This window comes from Rosa chinensis, chromosome 4 (genome assembly GCF_002994745.2).
Source record: "Rosa chinensis cultivar Old Blush chromosome 4, RchiOBHm-V2, whole genome shotgun sequence".
Lineage (NCBI taxonomy): Eukaryota > Viridiplantae > Streptophyta > Magnoliopsida > Rosales > Rosaceae > Rosa > Rosa chinensis.
In genome coordinates, this window is record NC_037091.1 from 36,900,547 (window position 1) to 36,927,455 (window position 26,909).

General features: G+C 37.3%; 2 protein-coding genes across 3 annotated transcripts; both read left to right on the plus strand.

The window, feature by feature from the left end:
- Nucleotides 1-1,763: 1,763 nt before the first annotated feature.
- Nucleotides 1,764-3,817, plus strand: LOC112200350 (probable glucan endo-1,3-beta-glucosidase A6). 2 transcript variants are annotated; one of them, XM_040519025.1, is made up of 2 exons: nt 1,764-2,248; nt 2,516-3,815. In XM_040519025.1, exon 2 carries the CDS (start codon nt 2,608-2,610, stop codon nt 3,607-3,609), a length of 1,002 nt encoding a protein of 333 aa, XP_040374959.1. In that variant the 5' UTR covers nt 1,764-2,248; nt 2,516-2,607; the 3' UTR covers nt 3,610-3,815. The 2 variants fall into 2 exon arrangements, with proteins under 2 accessions (XP_040374959.1, XP_024197141.2); XM_024341373.2 differs by lacking the exon at nt 1,764-2,248 and having other exon boundaries at nt 2,256-3,817.
- Nucleotides 3,818-10,804: 6,987 nt separating this feature from the next.
- On the plus strand, nt 10,805-23,345 carry LOC112196817 (probable acyl-activating enzyme 16, chloroplastic). The gene is made up of 18 exons (XM_024337272.2): nt 10,805-11,172; nt 12,529-12,720; nt 12,999-13,113; nt 14,767-14,854; nt 15,597-15,802; nt 16,085-16,203; nt 16,685-16,834; nt 17,176-17,243; nt 17,613-17,718; nt 17,999-18,157; nt 18,620-18,673; nt 18,753-18,833; nt 19,913-20,050; nt 20,620-20,779; nt 21,788-21,867; nt 21,996-22,141; nt 22,723-22,780; nt 22,853-23,345. Exons 1-18 carry the CDS (start codon nt 10,996-10,998, stop codon nt 22,952-22,954), a joined length of 2,199 nt encoding a protein of 732 aa, XP_024193040.1. The 5' UTR covers nt 10,805-10,995; the 3' UTR covers nt 22,955-23,345.
- The last annotated feature ends 3,564 nt before the right edge of the window (nt 23,346-26,909 follow it).

Below are 26,909 nucleotides of genomic sequence, written 5' to 3' on the forward strand. Positions count from 1 at the left end.
AATAATATATCATGACTCACTCTAAAGGCCACGTCAATATCAAAGTCATGTTAGGCTACCCTCAAACAACCTAAATAAAGTAATTGTTAAAATGACTTAAGTGACCAAACCCACAAATTAATCGTTAAAATGGTTTGTTAATATAAATTCCCAATTTCATATTTAGACCTCTTCTATTGAAATAAAATCTCAGGACATTCGTTATAAGAGTTTAGTTTTCATCTATGAAGCACGGATACGCCATTTTGGCCTCGTATCCCGTATCGATCCGGGATACGGGTACGATACGCAGTGGATACGCTTGGATACGCGCGGATACGCAGATCTGGATTTGGATACGGTTTGGATACGTCCGTATCTGAATAAGATACGAATTTTTGTAATTAAATTGGATACGCGGGGGGTAATAGTGACTTTTTACGCTGGAAAAAAACAAACAAAAAACCAAAAACCAAACCCAGATCGAGATCTCTCTCTTTAGCCAGTTCCTTGCCCTGAAAAACTTCCAGTCCTCTGCTTTCCTCTCTCCTTTCTTCTCCTCGTAGCCCTCTGATTCTCTCTCTCTCTCTCTCTCTCTCTCTCTCTCTCTCTCTCTCTCTCTCTCTCTCTCTCTCTCTCTCTCTCTCTCTCTCTCTCCCTCCTCTTTATATATCATTCCTTTCTTCTTCTCTTAATCAATCAACATGAGCTCATATTGGAAACCAAATGTTGATGGAAACTGGCATAAACAGATCCTCTCCCGAATATATAAACATAGATCGATAGCAAAGTTCAAGCATAACATGGGAGAGACGAGATCTGGAAACTCAAACTAGCAAAGAAGAAGAAACAGATGAAAGAGAGGGGGGAATTGAGAGGGGGTGTGGGGGACCGTGACTTTCTTTTTGTTTTTGCCTCAGGCAGGGATTAAAAAAAGAGATAGATAAGTAGGTAGTAGGTACACACATGACCCATTGTGATAATGTATAACATTAAATTGTAAATTGTGTGTTTTTCAAGAATAATTATGTATTTTCATATTTTCTTTTCTGATTTTTATTATATATATATATATATATAAATATATATAATCGACGTATCCTTCATGTACCCGTATCCTATTATATTTAAGATTTGCCGTATCCACGTATCCGATCGTATCATATCCGGATACTCGTACCCGTATCGGTGCTTCTTAGGTTTTCATTGATTTTTTTTCTTTTTAACACAGATTTTCCATTTTTCTGATTTAACTCCTTTTTTTTTGTCACTCTACCTTCCTTTTTCCCTCCTTCACTCCATCCAACTTCACCTCCATGTCACGGTTGTCAGATTGATAGGAAGTTACCAATAATTGCATTATTTTCAGATGACTTCAACATTGCATGCATGACTTTTGTCTTTTGGTATGGCTATACTTCTGTACCCCCTAAATGTTAGCATTCTGTGACTACAGTAGTGTTCACTTATTCAATAACTAAATCAAATTAATTATACTCAATTATCCTTAGATTTACATATAGGGCTGAAAAACAAAACAAAACAAATTAACTTAAATATAATTTTTTTCATTAAATTTATATCTAAATATAATTTAGCATAATTTTCTTAATAAATTACTGATGAGGTAAACGTCGTAATTATCAACCTTTTCCAACAAAAATAACCAACTTTGATATGAGGCACTATTTTCAAGGCATATGTTCAAGGCCCAACTTTGATGATCTAATAGTTATTAAGCTCAAGTATGGGCTATATATGCTCATTTGAGGCGTTAAAACCAGCTTAGGCCCGCCCAATCTTTGTCAAAGCTAGCTCAGTTCTCGTGTATAAATTTGAGGCTATTCTTCAAACAAATCATGAAATCAACAAGAAAAACAAATGGAATACCAAGCTTCATAGACAAAGCTGTGATGCCAGCGTCTTTGCGTTTTTACTTTATCAATCAATATCAACTCGGTCACACATCCATGGCTTTCTTACTTCATTTTCTTGACCACATATTGAATCATTTAAGCTTTCTTTTCACACCCTCACAAAGATCACTCGGCAAGCTAACCTTCCTGGATGGAACATTTAAATTATCCATTCTAATATGCACACATTCTGCATTCCAATATTAACATCTTCTGTGTTCACAGTATATCTAGATGAGCCCGTATGGGAGTTCTCTGCAGCAGAACAAATCATTCTGCATAAGATCAAAGCACCTACAGATCAAATGGCACCTTTGGCTTTCCTTCTGCTATTCCATCTCCTTGGTTTTCAGGTATGTTTCTGAAAACACATTAATCTATCCCTATGCATGGAATTTTCGCTTTTCGTGAGAATGTACATGTCAAATTGGACCCAAAGCAGAATTACTTTTGACTTTGCGGTTTTGGTTCACAACTTTGACAACCGAAATATGTCTTATAACTTAGATTGGAAAATGTTACCCCTCCGTTATCTATGTTATGTACTAATGTATATTCATCTTTTGATGCAAGTAATGATCCTCCACTGATGATCCTCGATTTTTCTTTCCTCTTGACAGTTGCTGAGATTTCGAGCAAAATTGGCATAAACTATGGGCAGGTAGGGAACAATTTGCCTTCTCCAAGCCGGTCCATCGAGCGCATCAAATCCATGAAAATAGGGCGTGTGAAGCTCTATGATGCCAACCCGGAAATTTTAAGACTCCTATCCGGAACCAATATCTCAGTCTCCATCATGGTCCCAAACAATGAAATCACTGGCATTGCCTCAGACCAATCCAAAGCAGATGAATGGGTCAGAAACAATGTCCTCCCCTACTACCCCAAAACCATGATCCGGTACCTCCTCGTAGGCAATGAAATCCTCAGCTATTTCTCGGACCAAGATCGCCAAATATGGCACGATCTAGTCCCGGCCATGACTAAAATCAAGTATTCTCTCAAATCCAAAAATATCACTAACATCAAAATAGGTACCCCATTAGCAATGGACGTGGTTCAAACGAGTTTCCCACCATCAAGTGGCTCTTTCCGATCCGATATCTCGGAAACAGTCATGGTTCCCTTGGTCAGATTCTTGAACCGGACCAAGTCATTTTTCTTCATTGATGTGTACCCTTTTTTCCCATGGTCCTCAAACCCCAAAGACATTAGCCTAGACTATGCATTATTGAAAAACATTAGTAACAACAGTACTCTACGGTATACTGACCCAGGAAGTGGTTTGGTCTATACCAATCTTCTGGACCAAATGCTTGACTCCTTGATCTTCGCCATGACCAAGCTCGGCTACCCAAACATCCGGCTTTTGATAGCGGAGACTGGGTGGCCAAACTCCAGCAGTGAGCAAAACCAACCGGGGGCTAATGTACACAATGCCGCCACATACAACCGAAATTTGGTACAAAAAATTGTTACTAAGCCAACAATTGGGACACCAGCGAGGCCTGGTGTAGTGATACCAACCTTCATATTTGCATTGTATGATGAAAATCAGAAGGGTGGGCCTGGAACAGAGAGGCACTGGGGATTGTTGTACGCTGATGGAACTCCGGTTTATGATATTGACTTGACGGGGAAGCGATCGGCAAATGACTACGAACCATTGCCGGAGAAGAGGCACTTCATAAAGGGAATTCATTACGACGACTGATGGTGGAAATGTTAGTTAAATTGTTCACTATTTTGTGATAGTAGCTTTGGTCGCCGCTTTTGATGATTTTTAGATAGAAATAACGTGCTCTGAATTATTGTTGTAAACTTATAATCACATTTAACTTTCTGCTTGTTAAAAATCAAAAATGAAGTTTTCTTAACAAAGAGTACGCAATCATTTGATGACAATGGCAAGGTGAGAGAGACATCGAGAAAAAAACACCTTCCCAAATAAAAATCCAATTGATAACGTTTGGTTAGCTCGATGAAAAAATTGACCTATGTTAGAACATTTCTGTTGTTATATTTAAGTTAAATTTGAGTCAAAATAGCTAAAAATGTAAAATACAATCGGTCGTTTTATAATTCTAATTCAACAATGCTTGAGTAGTACATATGTAAGCACTTCACAGTTATTAAGCTACATATCTAGATCATAATTCCCGTTTTGTGGAGCTCGAAGTATGAAAATTAATGTTCAAATGTAAGAAAATACTATACGCTAGTTGCAGCTTAGTGTAAACAACAACATATTGTACACTTCAGTTGATGGATTTTGATATTTAATTATTGAATGTTATTTACACAATATTGGTCTATTAAATAATTCGTCTCGGGTCTCTAAACTTCAAGATTTGGGCGTGTCCATTTGACAAATAAAATTCATAGAATTTTTTTGACAGAGACAGTAGATCCTTATATACTTGCTCTTTAAATCAGTGACCAAGTAGTTAAAAAAAAAAATCAATATCACTCACTAGTACAAGGCTCACTCATTGAGCATATTGACTAAAACCTAGTCTTGCCACACTTAACCAAACTAAATGATTAATATCCAATCACCACCAGTGCACTCAATTGTGGTGCAATGGGATACTCGTCGATCAAATGCAAAGAAAACAAATGATAGTTGTAGGCAAAGAGGCATAGGAGTCATTCCAAAAGACTGACCGTCTAGTCTCCTGCCCTTAAACCACATAGACAAAGGGTGGCAAAACACCCCCGAGACAATTATTCAGTAGTCCAAGCACAAAATCTGACCCAATATAGACCAGATCCAAAGCCCAAGCACTAAGATTGTAGGATCCCAATCAACCAAAGCATGACACGAAAACATCACGACCCAACGTTGTCGCCGTCGCTCGAACCACATCAGATCGCTACGAAGACGAACACGCAGCGATCGAGATCGGAACCCAACCATCGCAATCCACAAAGTTGCAATCTGGCCACCACTGACTCTAGAAAAAGACGCAATACCCACCACCAAAGAAAAAGACGTTCACCGAAAAACAGGTACCTATCCACCGACGCTCTCTTATTTTAAAGCAAGCCAGGACTGAAACAACATCTACCCTTTTTCTATAAAAATCGAAGAGCAATTGCTCTACTCAATTATGGTTTGAACATAACACTAATAGTAGAGAAATATCAATGACATGCCCGTGCAATCTATCACGTTGAAAGATACAAGTACAAGCAAGTAAAACAAGCCCAAAACCTAGACAATTGCATCTCCAAGTGAAAACTGAAACCATGGATCTAGATCTATGGAATATCCATTGATCCATTCAGCTGGTACAAGTCAGGACCGGAATATTGAATATTGATCACGGCCTGAAAAGGAAAATGCCTTTCTTTCAGGGAGCGAACACCTGTCACGTCGCTATGGTTGATCACTTGTCAATTTCTATGCTTTGATTGCGTTCATGCAATCCTAGTCACACTTGAACTATGTAGACGGCCTTAAATGACGTGCTCTGAATTGTTGCTGTACACTTCTAAACACATTGAAGTTTAATAAAAAAATGAATATTATCTTAACTAAAGGGAACCCATTTGATAACGATGGAAATGAGATGGGGACATCGAAAAATACCTACCGAATAAAAGCCATTTGAAAACGTTTGCGTCGGTCGGTGAGAGGAAAAATTCTAGTACGAGCATCTCAATTGTTGTATTTAGGATTTTTTGCACCAACAATGTCTGGAGACTTAGGTGACTGACAATATAATATCCGAACTTATAAAGTTATCAAAGTAATATTCAGACTCAATTTTTCGTATCAACGTAATACCTACCTTAATTTTCCGTCACGGCGCCGTTAATCCTGACCACTTGTAACGCACGTGAGTAACAAAATAAGGGCAAAAAGAATTTTTTCACTCCTCCACCAACCCTTCTTCCCAGTTGAATCAAACCCTCCAACCTAATCGCCAGTCCTCAGGTAATAGTAATTATCTCCTCTCTCCCTTCCACTTCTCTCTGCCATCGTCGAAGACCACTATTCAGGGCCACCAATTCACAACACCGCCACCACCAATCGATTGAGGACCCAATTCCGATCAAAACCCAAGAAGATCACTGCTATCCACTGCTGCCAGCCTCCTCAAGTGACCATCAAAGTCGCGATGGCGCTGTTCCCTAGCTCTCATCGAGTTCTGGCCATTTTCTTAAAACACCAACGCCATCAGCATGCTCAGAGGAAGCCGGACATCAAAATCCAGAATCCTCGCAGCCGACTCATCCTCTGAGGACTCCGCACGCCCCATTACCAGAATCCTAGACTCTGGGTTTCTCCAATCTTTGTTCTCTAAATCGAATCGAGCTCTACTACCTCTAAGAATAGAGTGAGTGCCTCTCTTTTTACTAAAAGCAAGGGCCCGACTTCTGATTTTAATCAGAGCCACTGCAGACGCCGCCAGCTTATCCTTTTCGTTCTGGTAACCCATTCTGTAAGCCTCTCTTTCGTTAAGAGGTCGAGTTCCAATTTCACTGTAATAGAACATACAGAGACATGGTTTCCATCATCGCCGCCCTGCAACTCCTTTGAAAACAGTGACACTTTGTCAAACCAAGCATTCAAAACGTGGTCGTAGTTCAGGTTTAGCATCAGGCCATACTCCGAATCCTCCTCCTTCGGACTCTTTTCCTTTAGCGACAACTCTGCCAGCTTCAACTCCACCACCACTAGCTTCTCCATTGAGCAGTGACAAATTACTTGTGCCAGCGGCGGAGGATGGTGTTGATGAACCTAGATATTGTGTGGCAGTGGCGCTACTGGTGGAAGTGGTGGTGTCAGACTACGCCGTTCTAATCATCAGGACCAAGACTTGGGTCTCCTGAGCCTGAATGCCCTGAGCCTAGGTGTCCACCGAAAATGGAGGGCCTAACTATTTTGGGCTTTGGAAGAACAATGATGTTTGGAGTTTTGGATTTGATCTGTTTCAAGGAAGAGGGTGATGAATAAGAGAGAAAATTTAATGAATTGAGGGCAAATCAGTCTTTTTGGCCTCATTTAACTAGTCACGTGCGACACATGTGGTCAAATTGATGGAGACGTGACGGAGAATGAACGTAGGTGTTTAGCTCCAAAACCATCTTGGGTAGCAAACAATCTCTTTTGCTGCTGTGATTGAAGGAGTGCCAGCACCGTGGGGTGCAGTCGTCGGGGCGTCCCTTGACCTGACTTTTGAATCAAACGATGTGGACGAGGAGAGCACCAACCTCGTCACAAGGTTCTTTTCTATGCCTTCCGGAAAAGGACTTCTTGCCTTACTGGTAAGGGCTTTGGTTGTGATCTCTTGCGTTCACCGAATCGATACTTAGTGTTGTAGACTAAGCAGAGCAATCACTGGGAAGTTGGGAGAAAGCACGAGTTTGCTAAAGTGTATCTTTAGCTTCGCTGGGTTGCGAGGGCGTTACCCTTGCTTCGCTGGTTGAGATAGTATCGGTGGTAGTGGTACTGGCAGTCGGCTCCTGGGGAGACTGGGACTGGGAGTACAGTCGCCGGGTTAGTTTGGTGGCGCTGACAGCCGGCTCTTGAGGAGACTGGGATTGGAGTGTGGTCACCGGTAAGAGAGGTTGCTCTGGGAAGACTTGGATAATCGTAGAGATTGATTGAAGAGTTGTTGCGTCCTTTGTTGTATCGTCTTTAGCCTCTATATATAGGCTGCTCGTAGATTCTCCTTCCTAATAGGAATGAAATACTATATTTTAGGCCACAGTTATTGGCCTTGAATCGAATCAAAACACTGAATAGTTTTGATAACTATCGTATGCAATAATTAATAATTATCCGCCTTTGTTGCCGCTAGAATGTAGGCAAAGATTAATTGTCTCTTGGAATGTAAACTCTCGGATGCGAACGGTAGGATATGCACGTCTTAATTGCCTTCGCGAAGACTTCGTAGCTCGCGGCATGCAATCATGTATAGGGGATTTGTTATTTGACATTTATGTGGGGCATTGCTTGATTGCATGGGAAACCATAATTGCCATAATTGAGTCTTTAATGAATTGGCCCATGTCCATGCCTCCATGCCACCTTTAATTGCAATATGTGTGGCTTTGATAACTACCATGCATGCATCACGTCCTTACTCTTTCCTTAACTGATCAACCACGTCAAAAGCAATTTTTTTTTTTTTTTTTGAAATGAGGGCTTGGTGCGGCTACCCTCTAGCCTTGATTAATGAAACTGCCGAATACAAGGGGAGAACATTGAGCCTAAACCCCTTTACAATAAGCATCTAGAGCACGTTCTGAAATAATATCAGAAAACTCTACAAAATACACGTATTCTAACAAGCACCAATTAGCAAAGAGTGCACTATTGGCTACTCCATTTGCTTTGACATAGCGGTGACATAACAGAAAGATAACTCGATATGTAACCCGATTACAACGTAACATGATTTCCATAAGCACAGCTTTCCTACTTCATTCGAGTAGGAACATCAAATGAAGGAAATCAACATATGCGCACACAACCAATTGCTGAAAATTCCCCCATCAACTTGGACATGGATGTAGATGAGGTAATTGCAGGTGAAACTGCATATCCTAATGTGAGGCCTCAAGGAAGGAAGGCTGCGAAAGAAGCAATACGGAAAGGAAAGAAGGTAGCGAAAGATCAAAGTCCTTTGTCAAGCAGTCTCGAGAGTATAGCGAACAACCAAATAGAGGCAACCAATGGCAAGAAAAAACTCGATGACGAATTCGCTCGAAGTCTCCAAGAGGAAGAGAAAAGAGCATGTATCCTCTTGCAAATCGAAATACGAAAAGAGCAACTCCTATTTCAAGAAAGGCAAGATCGAATTAAAGAGAGGGAAGAGCGAAATAAAGAGAGGGAAGAGCGTATTATGGAGGTTGATACAAGTAAAATGACGTCAAATAAAAAGCGTTATTGGTCAAAAAAACAAAAGAAGATAGCGGAGAAAGAAGATCTTGACGAGCAGCCACCACCTTCTATGGGTGGATACTATCCACAACCCAATTTTGGTGGTGCCTTCCCATAACCAAATTTTGGTGGTGCATACCCACAACCTCCTTACCCCAGTGCATACCCACAACCACCTTACCCCTATGTATTCCCACAACCTCCCTTAACCAGTGGATTCCCACCACCTCCCTTCACCGGTGGTTTCCCACAACCCCCTTACCCCGGTGGATACTATCCGCAACCACCTTACCCTGGGGGATATCCTACACAACCACAATTTTCACCTTTCCCTACTGGTGATTCCACCAACCCTAACCCTAACCCTAATGATAAGCCTTCAAACACAAATTGGATTTCTAGAGAGGATGAGGATTATGATTTAAATAATTAGCCCACAATCTGCACGTTTGTAATTGTATTGTACTTATTCCTAGTTTTGCATTTATGTAAGCGACAATTTAAGGAAATACAAGTTGTATTTGGAAATTCCCCTTATTAAAGCACACACCTTATATTCAAAATCATAGCACATAATAAACATAATACAAGCCAAATTCAAATCACATTGACATAAAAAACATAGACATTGGCCAAATTAAAAGCACACCAACTTTCCAAAACATAATACAAGCCAAATTCAAAGCACACAAACATAACAAAGCATAGATATTAGCCAATTATTCCAAAAAATATTTTTGAAAAAAGTAAATTGCATAATTATGACATTAATTATACATAAATATTCATTATTATCATTAAATAGATATATATTTTTTTAAATCCGATGAACAGTGAAGTCAACCAGTGAAACCCACTGGTGAAAACAGCGAAATTACGTGAACAGTCGTGTGAACAGTAAAAAGTGAACAGTGTTGACCGGGCAAGAAAAACAACCTGTGTAAACCCATGTCCAGTGGCAGTGAATAGTAACTTGATTGGTCGAATTCTTGACTTCTTGACTTTGCCTTTTCTTGACTACGGGTGAACTTGCTCGTACTATTTTCTTCTGCAATAATTGTTTTATTTCATTTTTTTTATTTTCTTAAAAAAAAAAAAATTATTACACACGCAAACACGTATGAAGAATGCTAGTGTGTGTGTGTGTGTGTGTGTATATATATACATATTTTATCCAGAGCGGAGCTCCACTTTAAAATTAATGTGTGAAGTTCAAGTTTTGGGTCACTTTTCGGTCGCATATTCACATCTCGACCGTTCAGTTTTTAGGTATTAGTGTATAGATCATCTCTGCAAATTTTCAGCCAAATTGATGATCGTTAAGGTCTCGAACTCGCTTAAAATGGACAGACTGAATCTGTCAACCTGAACCGTACTAGCTTTAAGGCAATTATCAATGCCTTAAAGATCATCATTTTGGCTGAAAATTTGCAGAGAAGATCTATACACTAGTACCTAAAAACTGAACGGTCGAGATGTGGATATGCGACGGAAAAGTGACTAAAAACTCAAACTTCACACGTTAATTTTCAAAGCGGAGCTACGCTATGGACAAGATCTGTTTTTTTTATTTTTATAAATTAGGGTTTGGAACCCAGCTTAACTGGGAGGCTCAGCCCCACGTCCGTTATCAAATATAAGATAACCCTATATGCTAGTATATATAAATACAAGATAATCCTATATGCAACTTACTGTAAATGCAAACGTGGTCTCTGAATCTTAAGATCTAGGCCTATCCATTTGCAGAGTAAAATTCTCAGACACCCTCTTATTTTTAAAGCGATCTAGAACTGAAATAATATCTCTAGTTATTCTATGAGGAATCAAGGAATTGTTATTCAAACTGAAACCATGGATCCCCGTCTTTAGATGGTCCAAGTCAGGACCAGAATATTGAATATTGATCAAGGACTGGAAAGGAAAATGACTTTCTCTGTCTTTTAGCGAGCAGAAAATGTACTTTAACTTTCCAGTAAGTCCACGCAATCCTGATGAGACTTAGAAAAACTGGCTCTCCGTCCTTTTTTTCTAGACGGCCAAAGATCCCCTCCTATCTCACACTTGCCCAAACCTCTCTTGTCTCTTACCTTTGTTTCTTCTTCTGGATGTGTACAGATCATGCGTTGAGACCCAGAAACACAGCTATGCTTACAGCTCTGTGCTGAACCCACTTTCCCCTGTTTCTTGTTTCTGCAAATAATGGCCTCCATTTCCTTGGTGCCCAAGTTGAGCTCTTCTGATTGTGGACAGGCCCTTCAGTCCCTTTTTCCCAGCTGCAGATTCAGAAGCACACAACTCTTTCATCATAGAAAATGCCATGGGAGGCGACCTGGGCTTCCTCAGAATCGTGGGTTTCGTGTCTTTTGCCAATCAAAGGTTACTCTTTTCACGATTCTATGCGTTTTTCAATTTTCATTAGTTTGATTGATTAGTTACTGATTCATAGACTTTAGTATACTTTCTGTGCACTCATAAAGTCATAATATTGCATTTCAATGTTACCAATGCTGGTGAGATATAACCTGCCTTGTAATCATGTTCTGTGTTTGTTGGCTTCATAAGCTTTGAAGTTTGTTTTTGTTGCCGAGCTACACTGCCTCTGCTCGTCTTACCATGAATTTGTTTTTTTTGATAGACAATTGTCTTTAATTGGTAGAGTTCTGATTTACAATGGGGTCCATCTATGAGAAAATCCAACAAACAAGATAAAAGATATTGGATCAGTGAAATGAAGACAGCTGTTTTACGTGGTTCGGCTGTGATGCTTATTTTCGCAGGCAGAGGGTGGAAAACTCCCTGTAATTACAAGTTAGAGGTCCCCCTCTGACAGCCCTCATATTTTCTCATGAAACCCTGTTGGAAATATCTGTTATATGCTCAGTTGATTGGAACAAACTAAGTTTGTATCTTGAGGCAAACTTTCATAATGCGATAATTTGATTGTCTGTGATTGGCTTGCCTCTTTAGAACAACTTTCAAGTTTTTGGTCACTAGATTTAAGCAATTCATGATATTCATGTAATGGAAGAGTATTTGAATACTGAAAGATACCTAAATATATGAATTTAGCGGTAAATGTTTTAGGAATACTAAAAAGTTCGTCATTAGAAGTAAATTATAAAAGAGAAGTACCCAGTTTATCGAATGTAGCGTTTTCCCAAAGGACTTCCATTTCCTCATAATCTTTACTAATACGTTCTACCTGGATATGATAAAATTCACATTCTAGGTGATACTTGGAGAGTTGGGACTTCGGACTTAATCACATCATTGTGCATTAACAACACAGAATAAAATTTACATGTACTCATTGCTTTTATATACTCATTGTTTTGTAAATTTCTTTTCAAAGATGGACCAAGCACTAATACAAAACACACAAAAATACTCATACATACTATTATATGCCTATATTTCTCTGTATCTGATGTCTGTGTGATTTTCTTTAGACTATTTCACTTCCATAGAATAGTTCCTCAGTTTTTTTATTTTTATTTTTATTTTATTCTTATAAATATATCTAGATGAATATTATAAGACATGAATGTACTAATATCATAATGTCATATTAAAGAATACTAATTCTGGTTCTATGGAAATTTTGTTTGTTTCTCTTAGCTTGGCAAAGCTAAAGAATTTGGAGTTGTAAACATATTCTGATATACAGATTGATAAACAGCTAGAAGGTTCTGAAATGTATTTGTAGCTTATATCAAAATTATTCTGTTACAGACAGAAGAAGTGCAGATAAGAAGGTATTCACCATTTCTAGAAAGTGCATTACTAGATGGTAATGGTACCTTGGTAGCTGATGAGTGGCAGGCAGTTCCTGACATTTGGAGAACTTCAGCTGAGAAATATGGGGATCGTGTTGCATTAACAGATCCGTACCATGATCCACCTTCAAATATGACCTATAAACAGGTTAAATTTCTTTTCTTTTTCAGTTATCTGTGATAGTTGTTTTATCTTACTATTTTCACTTCAAATCCCCTGCATCCAGTTTCCTCTATATCCAAAAGTTTCAGAAACCAGAAGAAGTTCCTTGTGCTGGAAAGCATGATTTTCTCGTGCCTTCTGGTAGCTTTCATATTGATTCCCAATATTGCTTTATCTCAATGAGTATCGGTTTTCCAGTTTTCATAAAAAAATGTGTGATACCTTATAGATTTGTAAGGCATTTAGCTTTTTTGTAATTGCAGCTGGAACAAGAGATTTTGGATTTTTCTGAAGGCCTAAGAATTGTTGGAGTAAAGCCTGTAGAAAAAATTGCACTTTTTGCTGATAATTCTTGTCGTTGGCTTGTTGCTGATCAGGGTATGCAAATTATTATTGTTCATATTCTGAACAAGATTAATATTTTCTTAACAACGTTTCCATCAAAAGGTGTGATTAAGCTATTGTGTATTGCTTTGTTTAAATATGATTTATTCTTGGGGTTACCACTTAAGCATTTATAAAGATTTACTATAGACGCTCTGTGGGGTAGTATAACTGGTCTTTAGTTCGTCCAGCTCCTTCTGGCAGTGAAAGTTTCAGGGTTAAAATATTTGGCAGGGAGTTGAGGGGTTACACAGTTTCTTTACTGTGAAAATCTCTTGCCTATTAGGGGTCCCCAGAGGGGGCTCTCTGCAAGTTGATGGCAGCTTTAGTTAAAAATGTAACAGAAATGAATCTGGTCAACTTAGAGAAGGTTTGATGCTATATGAGTGAGCAAAAATGGTGGGTCCTGGTGTGTTATGTGTCAAAGAGCAGCTGAAAGTTTGTAAATGACATGTTGCTTCAGTTTTCTGTTGCTCTGTCTCTATGGAAAACGTTCTTTAGGGAGTCACATTAGAACTGGGACTATCCAGGTTCATGTAATGCTCTCATGTGTCAGAGATATAAAATCTTTGGAGACAGGAAAAAAACATGTCTTAAGGGAGATGCACTGTGGTGGCTGGTTTTTGGGTGATTTGGATGGAGAACAAAGGAGACCTTGTGGAAGCTAGCAGTGAGGATCTGGATCAACTATGAGATAGGGTTTGTTTTGGATCCTTGGCAGCACACTATGCTTCTCAAACTTGTAACTTCACGGCTTTCTATCGATAATTGGTATAGGAACTAAAGTGTATGCTTGAAAGGAAATCAAGTCCATGTTTTATCTATGCAGATAGCGAAATATAGTAATTCCTTCTAAAAAACAGGTTGTGAAATTGAGAATGCAATTGTGATTCGGGTAATATTTTGTTCATTAATTACTCTGAATTCTTTCATATGAATTTCCTATTCTTGGTACAAAACAGCGTCAATCCGCTTTTGAGCAGCATACAAAAGAATCTAAGTAAACATCTACATTTGTGTTCCAACATCTTGTCTGACATGGCTGTAGTTGTTAGTTAAGAGTTAATCTTGTCGCATTTAAGTTATTCTAATGAATACACTGTATACACCTAGATATCTTATACTTGAATGTAAAATTTGTGTTTTTCTTGGAACATATAGACCCCATGCTCAATTTGTGTGGTATGTATGAGGTTGTCAATCCACCCATCCATATGGCAAGCAATTTTTATAACTTTATAGAATAAACTTGGATCTGTTGGGTCTGAACTTTTATATTCTGAGTATGTTGGGGGAGTACAATATTAAGCTGCTGGGTGCGTCAGTTGGCTATCATTTCAGTCTCTACATGGCATGCGAAAAACTATCAATTCCTGAATGAACTTAAAATTGTAAGGTCGAAAATTTATATGTTCAGTATGGACGTGACAATACTTAGCTGCTCGCTTTCTTCTTAATAGACAGTGTAAGTGGCTTATTTTTTATGTTTTTCTCCGAAAACACTAAAGTAATTTCAATTTTGGTACACATGATTTTTATTTGAAATTAGTTTTTACAGTTATATATCATTAGTGAACGTAGCTCAGTCTCTAGAGTTCAAATCTCCATCCTCATTTTTTTTTTTTTTTTTTTTTTGCTTTGGCTTAGGCATAATGGCCACTGGAGCAATCAATGTGGTAAGAGGTTCAAGGTCATCAGTTGAAGAATTGATACAAATATACAATCACTCTGAAAGGTTCAGTAATTGCTCTCCATTTACTCAAATGTTGTTGTGCTAGACATCTCACCATCATTTATAAATTAATATATAATCTCTAAGATGCTGTATGCTATTTAGTGCATTTCTGTAATTCATTCCAACTTGGTGCATAGCATGGTCTCTAAAGTGATATTCATTGTTCTTTGTTGATTTTTACAGCTGAAACTTATTATAGACTTGTACTAGGCTGCTTGCAACCCATGCTTTTTGTCTGATACTTCTTTTAAAGCCAAAAGGCAAATAGAGAAACACTGATACAAGCGAGAACATTGGTTCTAGTTGTCAGGAAATAAGAAGATAAAGAGAAAATATTGAGGGGTACCAGGGAGGCTGATGGATCCCTTATCAAGCATCAATCACTGCAACTATATTTGCTTGAGTACAGTATAAATACAAAGTATATGAGGAGTCTCACAGAACTAGATAGTTATAGTTATATATTTTAATTCGCAATCTTGAAATTATTACTGTTTGACAATAACTATTGATGTCGCTTTCTCATTCTATGAAGGTTGGAGGAGTTCCTTTTTTTTTCCCTTCTCTTTCTTTCTCTCTATTCAACTTGAGGACAGATTTGGATCATTATAGACCACTTAGACATACAAAGCCACATCTTGTGCTAGTATACGTAAAATGTACATGTAAAATCATCTTTCATTCTCTTTTCCCTTGATGATAGCACAGAATGATCTTGAGTTTAATTTCATTTCTGCTACAGTGTTGCACTTGCTGTGGATAGTCCTGAATTGTTCAATCGGATTGCAGAACCATTCTGTTCCAAGGTTGCCATGAAATTTATAATTCTGCTTTGGGGGGAGAAGTCAAGCCTGGCCGGTCATGGAAACATTCCTGTGTTTAACTACAAGGATATTCTAGATTTGGGACGAGAAAGCCGCAAGTGTATGCTTAATTCTAATGATGCACGTATGTCATCTATATGTTTTATCAAAATTTTCCTTTTTACGTTAAGCTACTTTTGAAAAGTTCTTCTGAATTGTGGTTTCAGACTTGTTGCTAAAGGGTGTTATTTTTTGTTCTTTTTATTTTATCCCAAACTTTGTGTTTCCTCTTTCCTGTTACTCACTATCATAGACTGTGCATTAGTCAAAAGTTATAAATTTTCACTAATCCTTTTCTCTTGATCTAATATTCGTCTTTCTGCAACTGGAATATAATGTGACCTATGCATATGTGGCATAATTTCAGGGAAATACTATACACATGAAGCTATCAATTCAAATGATATTGCTACACTAGTATATACAAGTGGAACAACAGGCAACCCGAAAGGTGTCATGCTCACTCATCGAAATTTATTACATCAGGTTTGTGTTATAGATAGTCACGGTACTATTTTGAGTATTTTCTGATATACATATATATTGGCAAAGCAATAAATCTGGAGTTTTTACTGCATCTAGTAAACTATTCCAATCTTACTGTTTTTATCTGTTGGGTAAACTGTACTGTTGAATACAGGCATCATCCTGTTATATGAGATGTACACAAAAGAGCCATCTCAAAGAATACAAAATCCTAAGATCATATAAGTGACAATGTAATGTGTTTGTTTTTGTGGATGATAAGTTGCATTTCATATGAAAATGATCGTCCGTAGGTGCAGTTCGATCACCTGATTATCCCCCCCCCCCCCCCCCCCCCCCCCCCCCCCCCCCTCTTTCTTCCCTCTTCTTCCCTGCTTTGCATTTTGGCCCCATTTTCATTTGTTATAACTGAAGCTAATACTTGCTTCGCTCCATAGTTGTTAATTCTGTTTTGAGACCATGTTTCCATTCTTTTTCACAGATAAGAAACCTCTGGGATGTTGTACCTGCTGAAATTGGGGACAGATTTCTCAGTATGCTTCCACCATGGCATGCCTATGAACGAGCTGCTGAGTATTTCACATTTACATATGGAATTGAACAAGTATACACAACTGTGAAGAACTTGAAGGTACTACTATTTGAAAGTATTGATTTTCATGCATGTAGAAATGCTGTTTGCTTTAGTATTATTAGACTTTTAGGAAATATGATTTCTGTAGCTGAAATGTTGTTTCTACAGACCACTGTAAGTATATCATAAGGAGGTCAAGCATTTAGCTTCTGCTCCAATCCTCACAACTATTTCGATGGTTTAATTTACACTAAATTTTTTGGCAGTGATGAAGAATTAGGAGTATATAATTACGGCTATAATACATGCAAAAGGGTTCATTTTAATCCTATTTTTGGGATATTGTTATGATTTTATATGTTCTAAACTTCTAATTGATATTTATCACTATTTGATAGGATGATCTGCGACATTATCAACCAAATTATGTCGTTTCAGTTCCTTTAGTGTATGAGACACTTTACAGGTATGCTCTTTTTTTTTTCCCTCTTCCTTTTGGTGGTACTGCAGCTATTCTTTTTATTGATGAAAAGGATTTCTATTGCATTTAGTTAAGTGCTTTGGAACATTAAGTAACAGTATCTTGCTTATCTAGATTCTGAACAACATACCTAACTTTTCATTTATTTTTTTATTTTTTTGTATTATTGATCTGTTTCTCACTTGTATGACTGGTTTTCAATTCTGAAACTTTATGCTGTAATAGTAGCAATAAGTGATGAACCCTGCTTGGGTTTGTTTATCCAGAACTTTTAAGTGTTGCACTATTATCCACCCCGAGCTCTTCTCTCTCTCTCTCTTTTTTTTTGTTTAAATTATTTATTTTCTCTTGCAGGGGAATCGAGAAACAGATTTCTACAAGTTCTAAAGCTCGTAAGCTTATTGCACTTTCATTACTAAGGATCAGTTTGGCATACATGGAGTTTAAGAGAATTTATGAGGTTGAATTACTATGCATTTTTGTGTTGTTTAAATCGAGCTATTTTCTATTCTCACGGGTGATCTTAAGCACATAAAACTAAAACCATAAAAATATTTGGATATGTGCTCGTCCTGCGTTGAACAATTCTCACTTTGAGTCTTGTGCTTTTTTATGATATTCACTCGGTTAATGCTTGCGTACTTTGTATCCTCTTGCCAAACTATTTTGTCTATTTCACAAGAAACAGCTGGCTTCCCACCCAAACTTATTGCATTGGATGATTTCAATGTGGTTCACAGGGGACATATTTGACAAGGAACCAGAAGCAGCCTTCATATTGTGCTTCACTAGTTGATTGGATAGGGGCAAGGATTGTTGCTGCAATATTATGGCCTTTGCATGTGTTGGGAACAAAACTAGTCTATAGTAAAATTCACTCTGCTATTGGAATATCAAAGGTTATTTCTCTTACTTTTTGGACTGACAAGTCAGGTTATTTCAGTTCTTTGTGTCATCTTCTTTTGATATGAATTGACTTTGAAATAGTATGTATCTGGCGGCTTGATTTTGTTGAATAATGCAATCTGTACGGTGCTATTAGTTTTAAGTTATTTATTGTACTTAGGTTCAACTATTAAGACTCGCTTTTCTAAATTTGTTGGTTCATTTTCACTGATCGTGGCCAATTAAACACTCATAGAAATATTTTGAAGAAGCAGATTTCAATCAATCCTAGTTTCCAAAAAAGTGATAGAAATTGCTCATTGGCTCCATTTTTTTTCCTCATTTGCAGAAGTTTCCATGTTTACAACAGATAACTTATTCTCTTGTTAATTTTCTTGATTGTTATATTTCATTCATATGGTATTGATTATGATGAAGGCATGGGACTAAGCAGAACTTTCCTTGGCTTCCTGCAGGCTGGCATCAGTGGAGGAGGTAGTTTGCCAGGACATATTGATAAATTTTTTGAGGTTGAACTAGCCCACCTATTTTCTGGCCATAGTAGTCTGGATAATCTGCTCCTGTCATATAAGTATTGTACATTTGCAGGCAATAGGCGTAAAAGTGCAGAATGGATATGGTTTAACAGAGAGTTCTCCTGTTGTTGCTGCTCGGAGACCAAACTGTAATGTAAGATATAACTAATTTACATTAAAATGTACTGTCTCTACTTGTTTGTTAAGCACACCTGTGATAGTGCATTTGATTACTCAAATTGAAATATTCAGATGTAAACAATCTATTACTTGCTCTGTAGGATCAAAACTGAAAGTTATAAGAAAATATTCAAGGAATGATGATGATAAAGCTGTTGTTAAGTAGAACCTCTTGCCCGACTTTGTATATGTGTTTGAAAGTCTCACCCTTCATGCGGTTGTTACATTGTTGGTTGGGATCTTGAAGACGCGTTGATTCCAAATATCAAGTTTGCAGCTGCCCAAAAACTTAGTTTTGTTATCTTTAGCCTTGCGCATCTTAAGAAGTTTGAGTATTACTTTGACAATACTTACGCTTCGTAAGATTCGCGGCGCTGTGACGTCAACCATTTTGGGGCGTTACAGTAAAATGGTATCAGTGATAGGTTCAGTTTGTTGTGTAGTGCTTGATTTGCATTGTTGCTGTTGCTTCTTGACAGCTTAAGTTTTAAGAATCAAACGGAAATTTAGCATGATATATCAGAGCCTGGTTGTTAATTCATCATTACTTCTGTTTCTGGTAATTTCTTTTCTGGACATGTACAGCCCAGATAGATTCAGTTGTGTGGACATGTAAATCTCTGGGGGGAGGGGGTTTTGCTTGATACATGCTGGTAGGTTCGGCTCCTGCGAACTCAAGCTTTTTGAATCAATACTTTATCTTTGCTAATAGAACGGTTCCCCGAATCAGTGTGGTAAAGATATTAACTTCACTAATCATAACGGTTACCCTTTGTAAATAGGGACTGGCATGCTCTTCTTATTGCTAATAGAAAGCCGTTACCATATATTAAGTTTATTAGGTGATATATAATCTAGTTCATATACTGAAATCCTCAAGTGTGCTTTAGATCAAGTCTTCACTTGTTCAGTGTCCTAAACCATTTCTAGGACTCGTCAGTTTATACCTTTTAGACTTTTTCTGACTTTGTTATCAATTTCTTGTTAGTGTCAATCATATCCTGTATAGGCTGGTGCACTGTATGACAATGTCACAGATTTAATTTTTTGAAGGTTCTTGGTTCAGTTGGGCATCCACTTCGACATACAGAGTTCAAAGTTGTAGACTCTGAAACTGGTGAAGTTCTCCCACCTGGTTCAAGTGGCATTGTAAACGTCAGGGGTCCGCAAGTGATGAAAGGATATTACAAGGTATCATTGTTTTTATTGATCAACATGATCTTTATAATTTTGAATTGTTGAAGGATATGCTTGAAGGTTTTAGTCATTTTGTGAACAAACATCACTAAAGATCTTTTTTCCCATTCTTCTCCATATGCGCTGATAACTCAAGTGCACATGTGATTTAGAACAAAGATCGTTAGAAGATGTAACAGAGGCATTGTTAATGGGGCCTTTAAAGATATAACCAAAAATCTTGTTCACTTCTTTAAAAGGTTTATTTCCTCATTAAATAGATGATCTAGCTGAAGGGCCTTTTGTTATATTTGTGGTATTCTTCTAGTTTTTAGAATTTCTACCAAATACTAAAACACTCTTTTTACTGTTTTTAGTACTGAAGTAGCTAAATTAGTTTAGCATGGGTCTGTGTCTTGTACTACATCCATGTCAACTATCCATGTATTTGTATAGACACACCACTAATCCACTATCCTTGAAAATCACCTACTTCTAGTTTAATAGCTGATAAGATTTTTTGATTTCTCATCGTTTTGATTTATCAGGATTAAAGAAAATGACGTTTTTAATGTATGAAATAGAATCCAGATGCTACAAAGCAAGTATTAGACGAGGATGGTTGGCTAAGTACTGGAGATATTGGTTGGATTGCTCCTCATCACTCAATAGGTAGAAGCCGTCGTTGTGGAGGTGTTGTTGTCCTTGAAGGACGTGCTAAGGATACTATAGTCCTTTCAACAGGTTTGTTTAGCTTTAAAAATGCATGATTCTAAACATTTTTCCTTGTAATGGAATATGCTGATTTGAAAAAGGAATTTACTTATCTCACATATATTACTTTGGGGTGGTAATTTTCAAAATAGCATTATTGTGTTAAAATAAAGCATTCATATGGCAAATTTCATGAAAATTAAGGAGATACAAAAGTATAATATCATTAAAAGTATGTACGGGTGTTGAATGACTGTATTTTATTAATAGGCATCCAACATCAGTCTCTCTCACTGCCAAACTTGCACATTTCAGTTTATACAGTTATCCTGATACAGTATCTGTGTTCACTTGTTTCTTTCTCAGCTATACAATTGCCTTAGCGGAATTATGTGTTCTGAGAACTTACCTTATTCAATAATGTAATGTGCTTATACATGGTGTTTCTGTGTTTTGTTTGTTTCATGATACTATAAATGAGTTGCAACTCTAGGTTGATTTAACTTTCAACAATTTTTCTTTTTTCCTTTTGGCCTTATGGTGCTTATACTTTGTTTAGATGTTTAATATTTTCACCATAATGTAACCATGCTTCATCTCTTTGCATAATCTAGAACTGATTATGCATGTGGTGTTGTAGTGCCAATTCGTATTAAATGGACAGCTCACGTGGAAATTTTGTGTTTATCAAAGAACAAATTTTGTTAGAGAGTACAGTTTGACATTTTTTATGCTGCTGTTTCAATTAATTAATATTCTTTATAAAAAATAATAAGAGCCTTTAGTTGTTGATTTCCAATTCTGATATTAAATTTGTTAGCTAACCATAATTGCAAAAGCTTAGCTTTGCTCAGATGTGGGTCAACTATTATTTTTATATTAAAAGATCTGAAAACAGTCTTAAAGTAAAAATTCCCCAGTTGAATCTATTAAATATATGAATGCAACTCTAAATTTGTGTATTAATGTGTTACCTGATCTTTCTTATCCCAGATTTTTGGTATTTTTGGTTATTTTTAACTTTTGTTTGAAAAATAGGAGAAAACGTTGAACCCGTAGAGCTTGAGGAAGCTGCCATGAGAAGTAGTCTAATTCAACAAATTGTCGTCATTGGCCAGGTTAAGCTTAAGCAGCTGACTTCCATTTAGTTTTCACTTTTATGTTTTTGACTTTCAGAACTGCAGTTGTCTAGTCTTCTAGTTTTTAGGGGATATGCGCTGATTCAATGTTACTCATGTATGTACAGGATCAACGGCGCCTTGGGGCAATAATTGTTCCAAACAAAGAAGAGGCCTTACTTGCAGCGACAAAGACGTTGAGTGTCGATGCTAATACATCTGACCTAAGTCAGGACAGATTGATAGGCTTGCTATATGAAGAACTGAGAAAGTGGTAATATTTCTTTATTCAGCTATTCTGGATATAGTGGATGGATTTGGGGTCACTGCATGTGACACCTTGGTTCATTAAGTTGAATGTTTGACCTATCCCATACTTACAGAGTCCCATGCTTATTGACTCAGTCATGTTTCTATTGGAACTAAAAGGTTAAAGTTCATATGTTTACAATCAAATAATAATTGCCATAATATGATCATAATGAACATCTACTAAGTCACAGTATCTAAAAATTCTCATAGATTCTTTAGAAACCTGAACCATGGCCTTGAGGACAGTTGTCACAGAGACCAGGTATTAGTAACCTGCATAGATTCTCCTCAGAATTAGAATATTTTGTTTCTCTTGGAATCATTATTTCTAAGTTCCAGTTTGGAAGTAGAATAAAATGAGGTTGGTAGTATTAAAGGTACTTATTATATAATACCTGCGGGAGGCGAGAATTGTTTTATTGCATCCGAAATTTTTCTGGGTGAGGTGAGAGTTGTTTCATGCAGTCCAGGTACTCTCAAATGTGGCGACTCTGGATGAAGACAAGACTTAGTTTCTTATAACCTTCTTTCTATATAATGCAGGACTTCAGGGTTTTCATTTCAAATTGGACCAATCTTGATTGTGGACGAGCCCTTTACGGTAAATATCAATGCTTGCATCCCAGTTGCAGACTTGACTGATTGGCTGATTTATTATACAATTTTATTGCAGATTGATAGTGGTTTGATGACTCCAACTATGAAAATTCGAAGAGACAAAGTTGTGGCACAGTTCAAGGAACAAATAGATGAACTCTACAAGAAAAATTCTTAGCTGGGATCCTAATATATACCAGTTAAAAGTATGTAGATTTTCATGTATTTATATGTAAGAATTATATCCTCACCTGCCAGAAAAAGAAAGGTTTATGGTGGCCTTCGTACATAGCCAGACCAAGACTTTACGGTCCTGCTGGTATAATCTTGTTTGTTAAACAGAAATATTTTTAATATCTTTATGTGATAGATTGCAATTTATGGCCAACAAGAATTTAGTAAATTGGAGCATTTCTTAGTTACTTCATACTTGCAAGGAGGGGAGGTGCTGTCAGTCTGGCAGCAATCGTTTCATGTAATGTCAGGTTTGAGTAGAGTACTAATCCATCTTTATCTGACTTTTGTAGTTGTAATTAATTATATGTGAGATGACTGTTAGTAATGGAGTATGGAATAGGCGTATGCAAGTGTAGCATTCATTATGTGTGGGGAACTTATATTTATGGGCCATTTCGTTACAGATTCTTTTGTAATGTCACCAGTTTGATAATAAAATTGTCGCTTTTATTTAAAGGAAAAAAAAAAGGGAGTAATGAAATTCGTTCCTTAATTGTTTCATGTCTGGATACTATTTTTATGAACAATACTCGAGACATTTTGCCAAGGAAAATCCACCGTATCACTCAAAAGATACATGTGTAATTTAGCACAATTAAAACAAGAAAAGTTATGGAGTCTAATAATAAAGCTCTCCGGTGCCCAACTTGCTAAGTGAGTCATAAAACACACCTTCTTAGAGACGGCTTTAATAAACTTGTTTACTATTAGCTAATTTGTCTTTACAATTGGAAAAGGCACAATATAGCTAACTCGTTTGCTCATATGTTTGAAACAGAGTTCTGTCCAGAGGCTGTCTCTATGGTATTAGAGTTTCACTGCAAGAGGACCAATTTTGGAATCGTATACTCATCTGTTGGGCGGCCAGATGCAAACTCAGTCCTAGCCCTACTATTATTGGGTTGAGCACATCGGCAGTTCCCCCTCCATGTTTGTGCTTCTTCTTGTAGTACTGCTCTCTTCAGCAGTAGAAAGTTTGGTTCCTAGTGGCACTGAGGAGGAGGCCACTCACCTATTACATGCACCCTCTACGGCAGTACCTTAGCTTGAAGCAGAATCTACACTTGCATTGGTTCCTTTTGACGCAGCTTTTGTTTCCATGTCTGACTGGGAGAGCTAGAAGCTGTACCTCAACCAACATTGTAAAACTGAAATTTAAATTCAACAAGCAGCCAAGATTATTTCCACAAGATTATAAACAAAACCTAATAAAGATACTCATAGAGCAGTGAAACAAAAGGCGTAGAGCATGTATCTGAGTTGTCCGTGCTGGCCATTTGAATAGATGAACTGTACAAGAAAAAATCTTAGCCGGGATCCTAATATATATTAATTAAAGTTAGTAGATTTTCATGTGTTTATATGTAAGAATTATATCCTCACTTGCCAGAAAAAGAAAGGTTTTTGGTGGGCTTCGTACATAGCCAGACCAAGCCAAGACTTTACCGTCCTGCTGGCTATAATCTTGTTTGTTAAACAGTAATATTTGTCATGTCTTTATGTGATAGATTGCAATTTATGGCAAACAAGAATGTAGTAAATTGGAGCATTTCTTAGTTACCTCATACTTGCAATAGAGGGGAGGTGCCGTCGGTCAGGCTCAGGCAGCAATCGTTTCATGCAATGTCAAGTTCTAAATATACGAAAGTTTGGGTTTGTTATTGATACTGTTCTTCTGCCCTTGCCGGAAGAGTCTGCAATGAACCAACTGAATTGTAGAACAACAGATACCGTCCCGTCAGGATTTCATTTAGATTGACCGCGTCAACTTGCATAGGACAGGGAAGATGAAACTGTGATTCGAATTGTTACCAGAGGGGCTTTTAAGGGAGAAGGAGAAAGGCATGTGCATCTAGAGGAGATAAGGTTGGAAGACTTGAGAAAGTCTTCTGGGTCATCCTTCATCTCTACAAAATATCATTGAAGAAACCATAAATGTGCAGACGGAGCTTAGTTGGTGTCGTCGTCTGAAATCACAACACCCTCCCAGCAAACAAAGCAACTTCATCTGCTAGAACCTAGTTTCAGGAGAGCGTCTTCCCGCGTGTGAGCAACACGGCACACCCCTCTCCAGGTTTAATTCCTTATTGTTGTCCAATATGTTAATCTTGCATGCGGTTTTTCTACCAATTGTAATTCTGATTATCTTTTCCATCCTGACATTGTGGGTGCCATGAACACGGCACAACACGGCACACCCCTCTCTAGTCGTGCGTGCCATGAACCGGTCATGGTGGGTTTATATATTCTAGAATTGCTCTTGCAAAATTATAACCCATTCAATCAGTTTCTTACCAACTATTGTCCTCTTACTTCCAACCATAGCATTCTACTTTTCCAAATGGGTTTAGCGACTCTAGATAATATTTTACTAGTATTTACTATTTAATTATGTTCATTCTATTCCAGAAGTTCTTATCATGGTTGATTGAAGTTCTAGATCACCTTAAATTCATGAATATGAAATCAACAATTTCAATTCACGCACAATCAAACAGCAATTGTACATTTGTACCCCCATCAATACTTCCTCCTGTCAGGCTATCACATAAGAAATTGATTCTAGCTCCTTAAAAGAAATTATCTTTTGAAGATCGATGGAGCTTTATATGTTGAAAACTGACGGAAGACATAGAAAGCTTCATGTAAATTATGTTGCTGGAATGAGTGGGAATCATTAGTTAACACAAGCTATGTTTTTTTCTTTCATTTCTATCAGTTTCAGAACATTTTGTTTCTCCTCAAGTTCTGCTTTAGTTAATACTTGGAATTGCACAAGTTAGTTCAAGTTTTCACTTTTCATTACCTGGAATTATAGGCAATTTAATCTGACCCATTTGTTCATTATACACAGGCTGCTAGAGTCTTTGAAAGTCTATTGGCAGAGTCCATCTTGGAAGGTGAGGGCAACTTGCATTTCAAAAGCTTGCAACTACAACACTTGAAAAACTAATGCCGAGGATAGAAGGGAAGGGAAAGTTTGATCAGGCAAGGTGGAGGCTAGTGTATGCACCACAGATACATAGCTTGCTTTCTGTTGATCCTACTGTGGATCCTCTCAAATCCCTGGCCAATAATATTTTGTTGGGTACAGAAGTTGAAGTCCAACTTGGGAAACGTCTTACAGATATTTTTCAAGCAAACTCCTTAATCTGCTTTCTATATTGTTGCAACTCACATTTGATTCGACTTAATTCTTATTCTAGTTTTGCTATTTGTTATTATTTAGAATATTGTGTCGCTTTAGCAAGGGAGTTGAGATGATAAATTAATATTTAACCTTTCAGAGAATTACTTGTATAATATCTTTCATTGTCTTATGTGAACTGAGTTTAGTAGCAGTTTACCTAGCTTGTAATCCTATAGTGTGGGTAGAGAGAATGTTGAATAGATGAATATATACTAACTACATTTTTTCTGTCTTTAAATGATGTTGAACATAGACACTTGGGAGATATTGTTACTTTTTACCTTTGAATGTTGTTTATGATCCTATAGGAGATATTTGTCTCCTCCCAGCCTCAATTGTTCGACAAATTAAGGACTTGGAAATGGCAATGCAATGAACATTAATCTACCAGCTTACCAGCCGCTTGCACGTTCAAAATGCCACAATTTTGAATATTCTGCTACAACTTGGGATTAATCTGCTAGCCATTATACTTTTAGTTGTGAACCAGATTAAGTGTTCACTTGTAGCTTTTAAATTTCCTGAACTGTCAATCGTACATATGACACTATTTGCTCAAAATTGAATGAGGCCCCTTTGTAAGTTCACAATGTTACTTTGTACATAGTTCAATAAGTCATCAATGAAAGGAGATTACCAGTTCTAACTTCCAATTGCAGTACATCAATGACTTCTACTAAAAGGAAACTCAAATTCTTGCATTTCA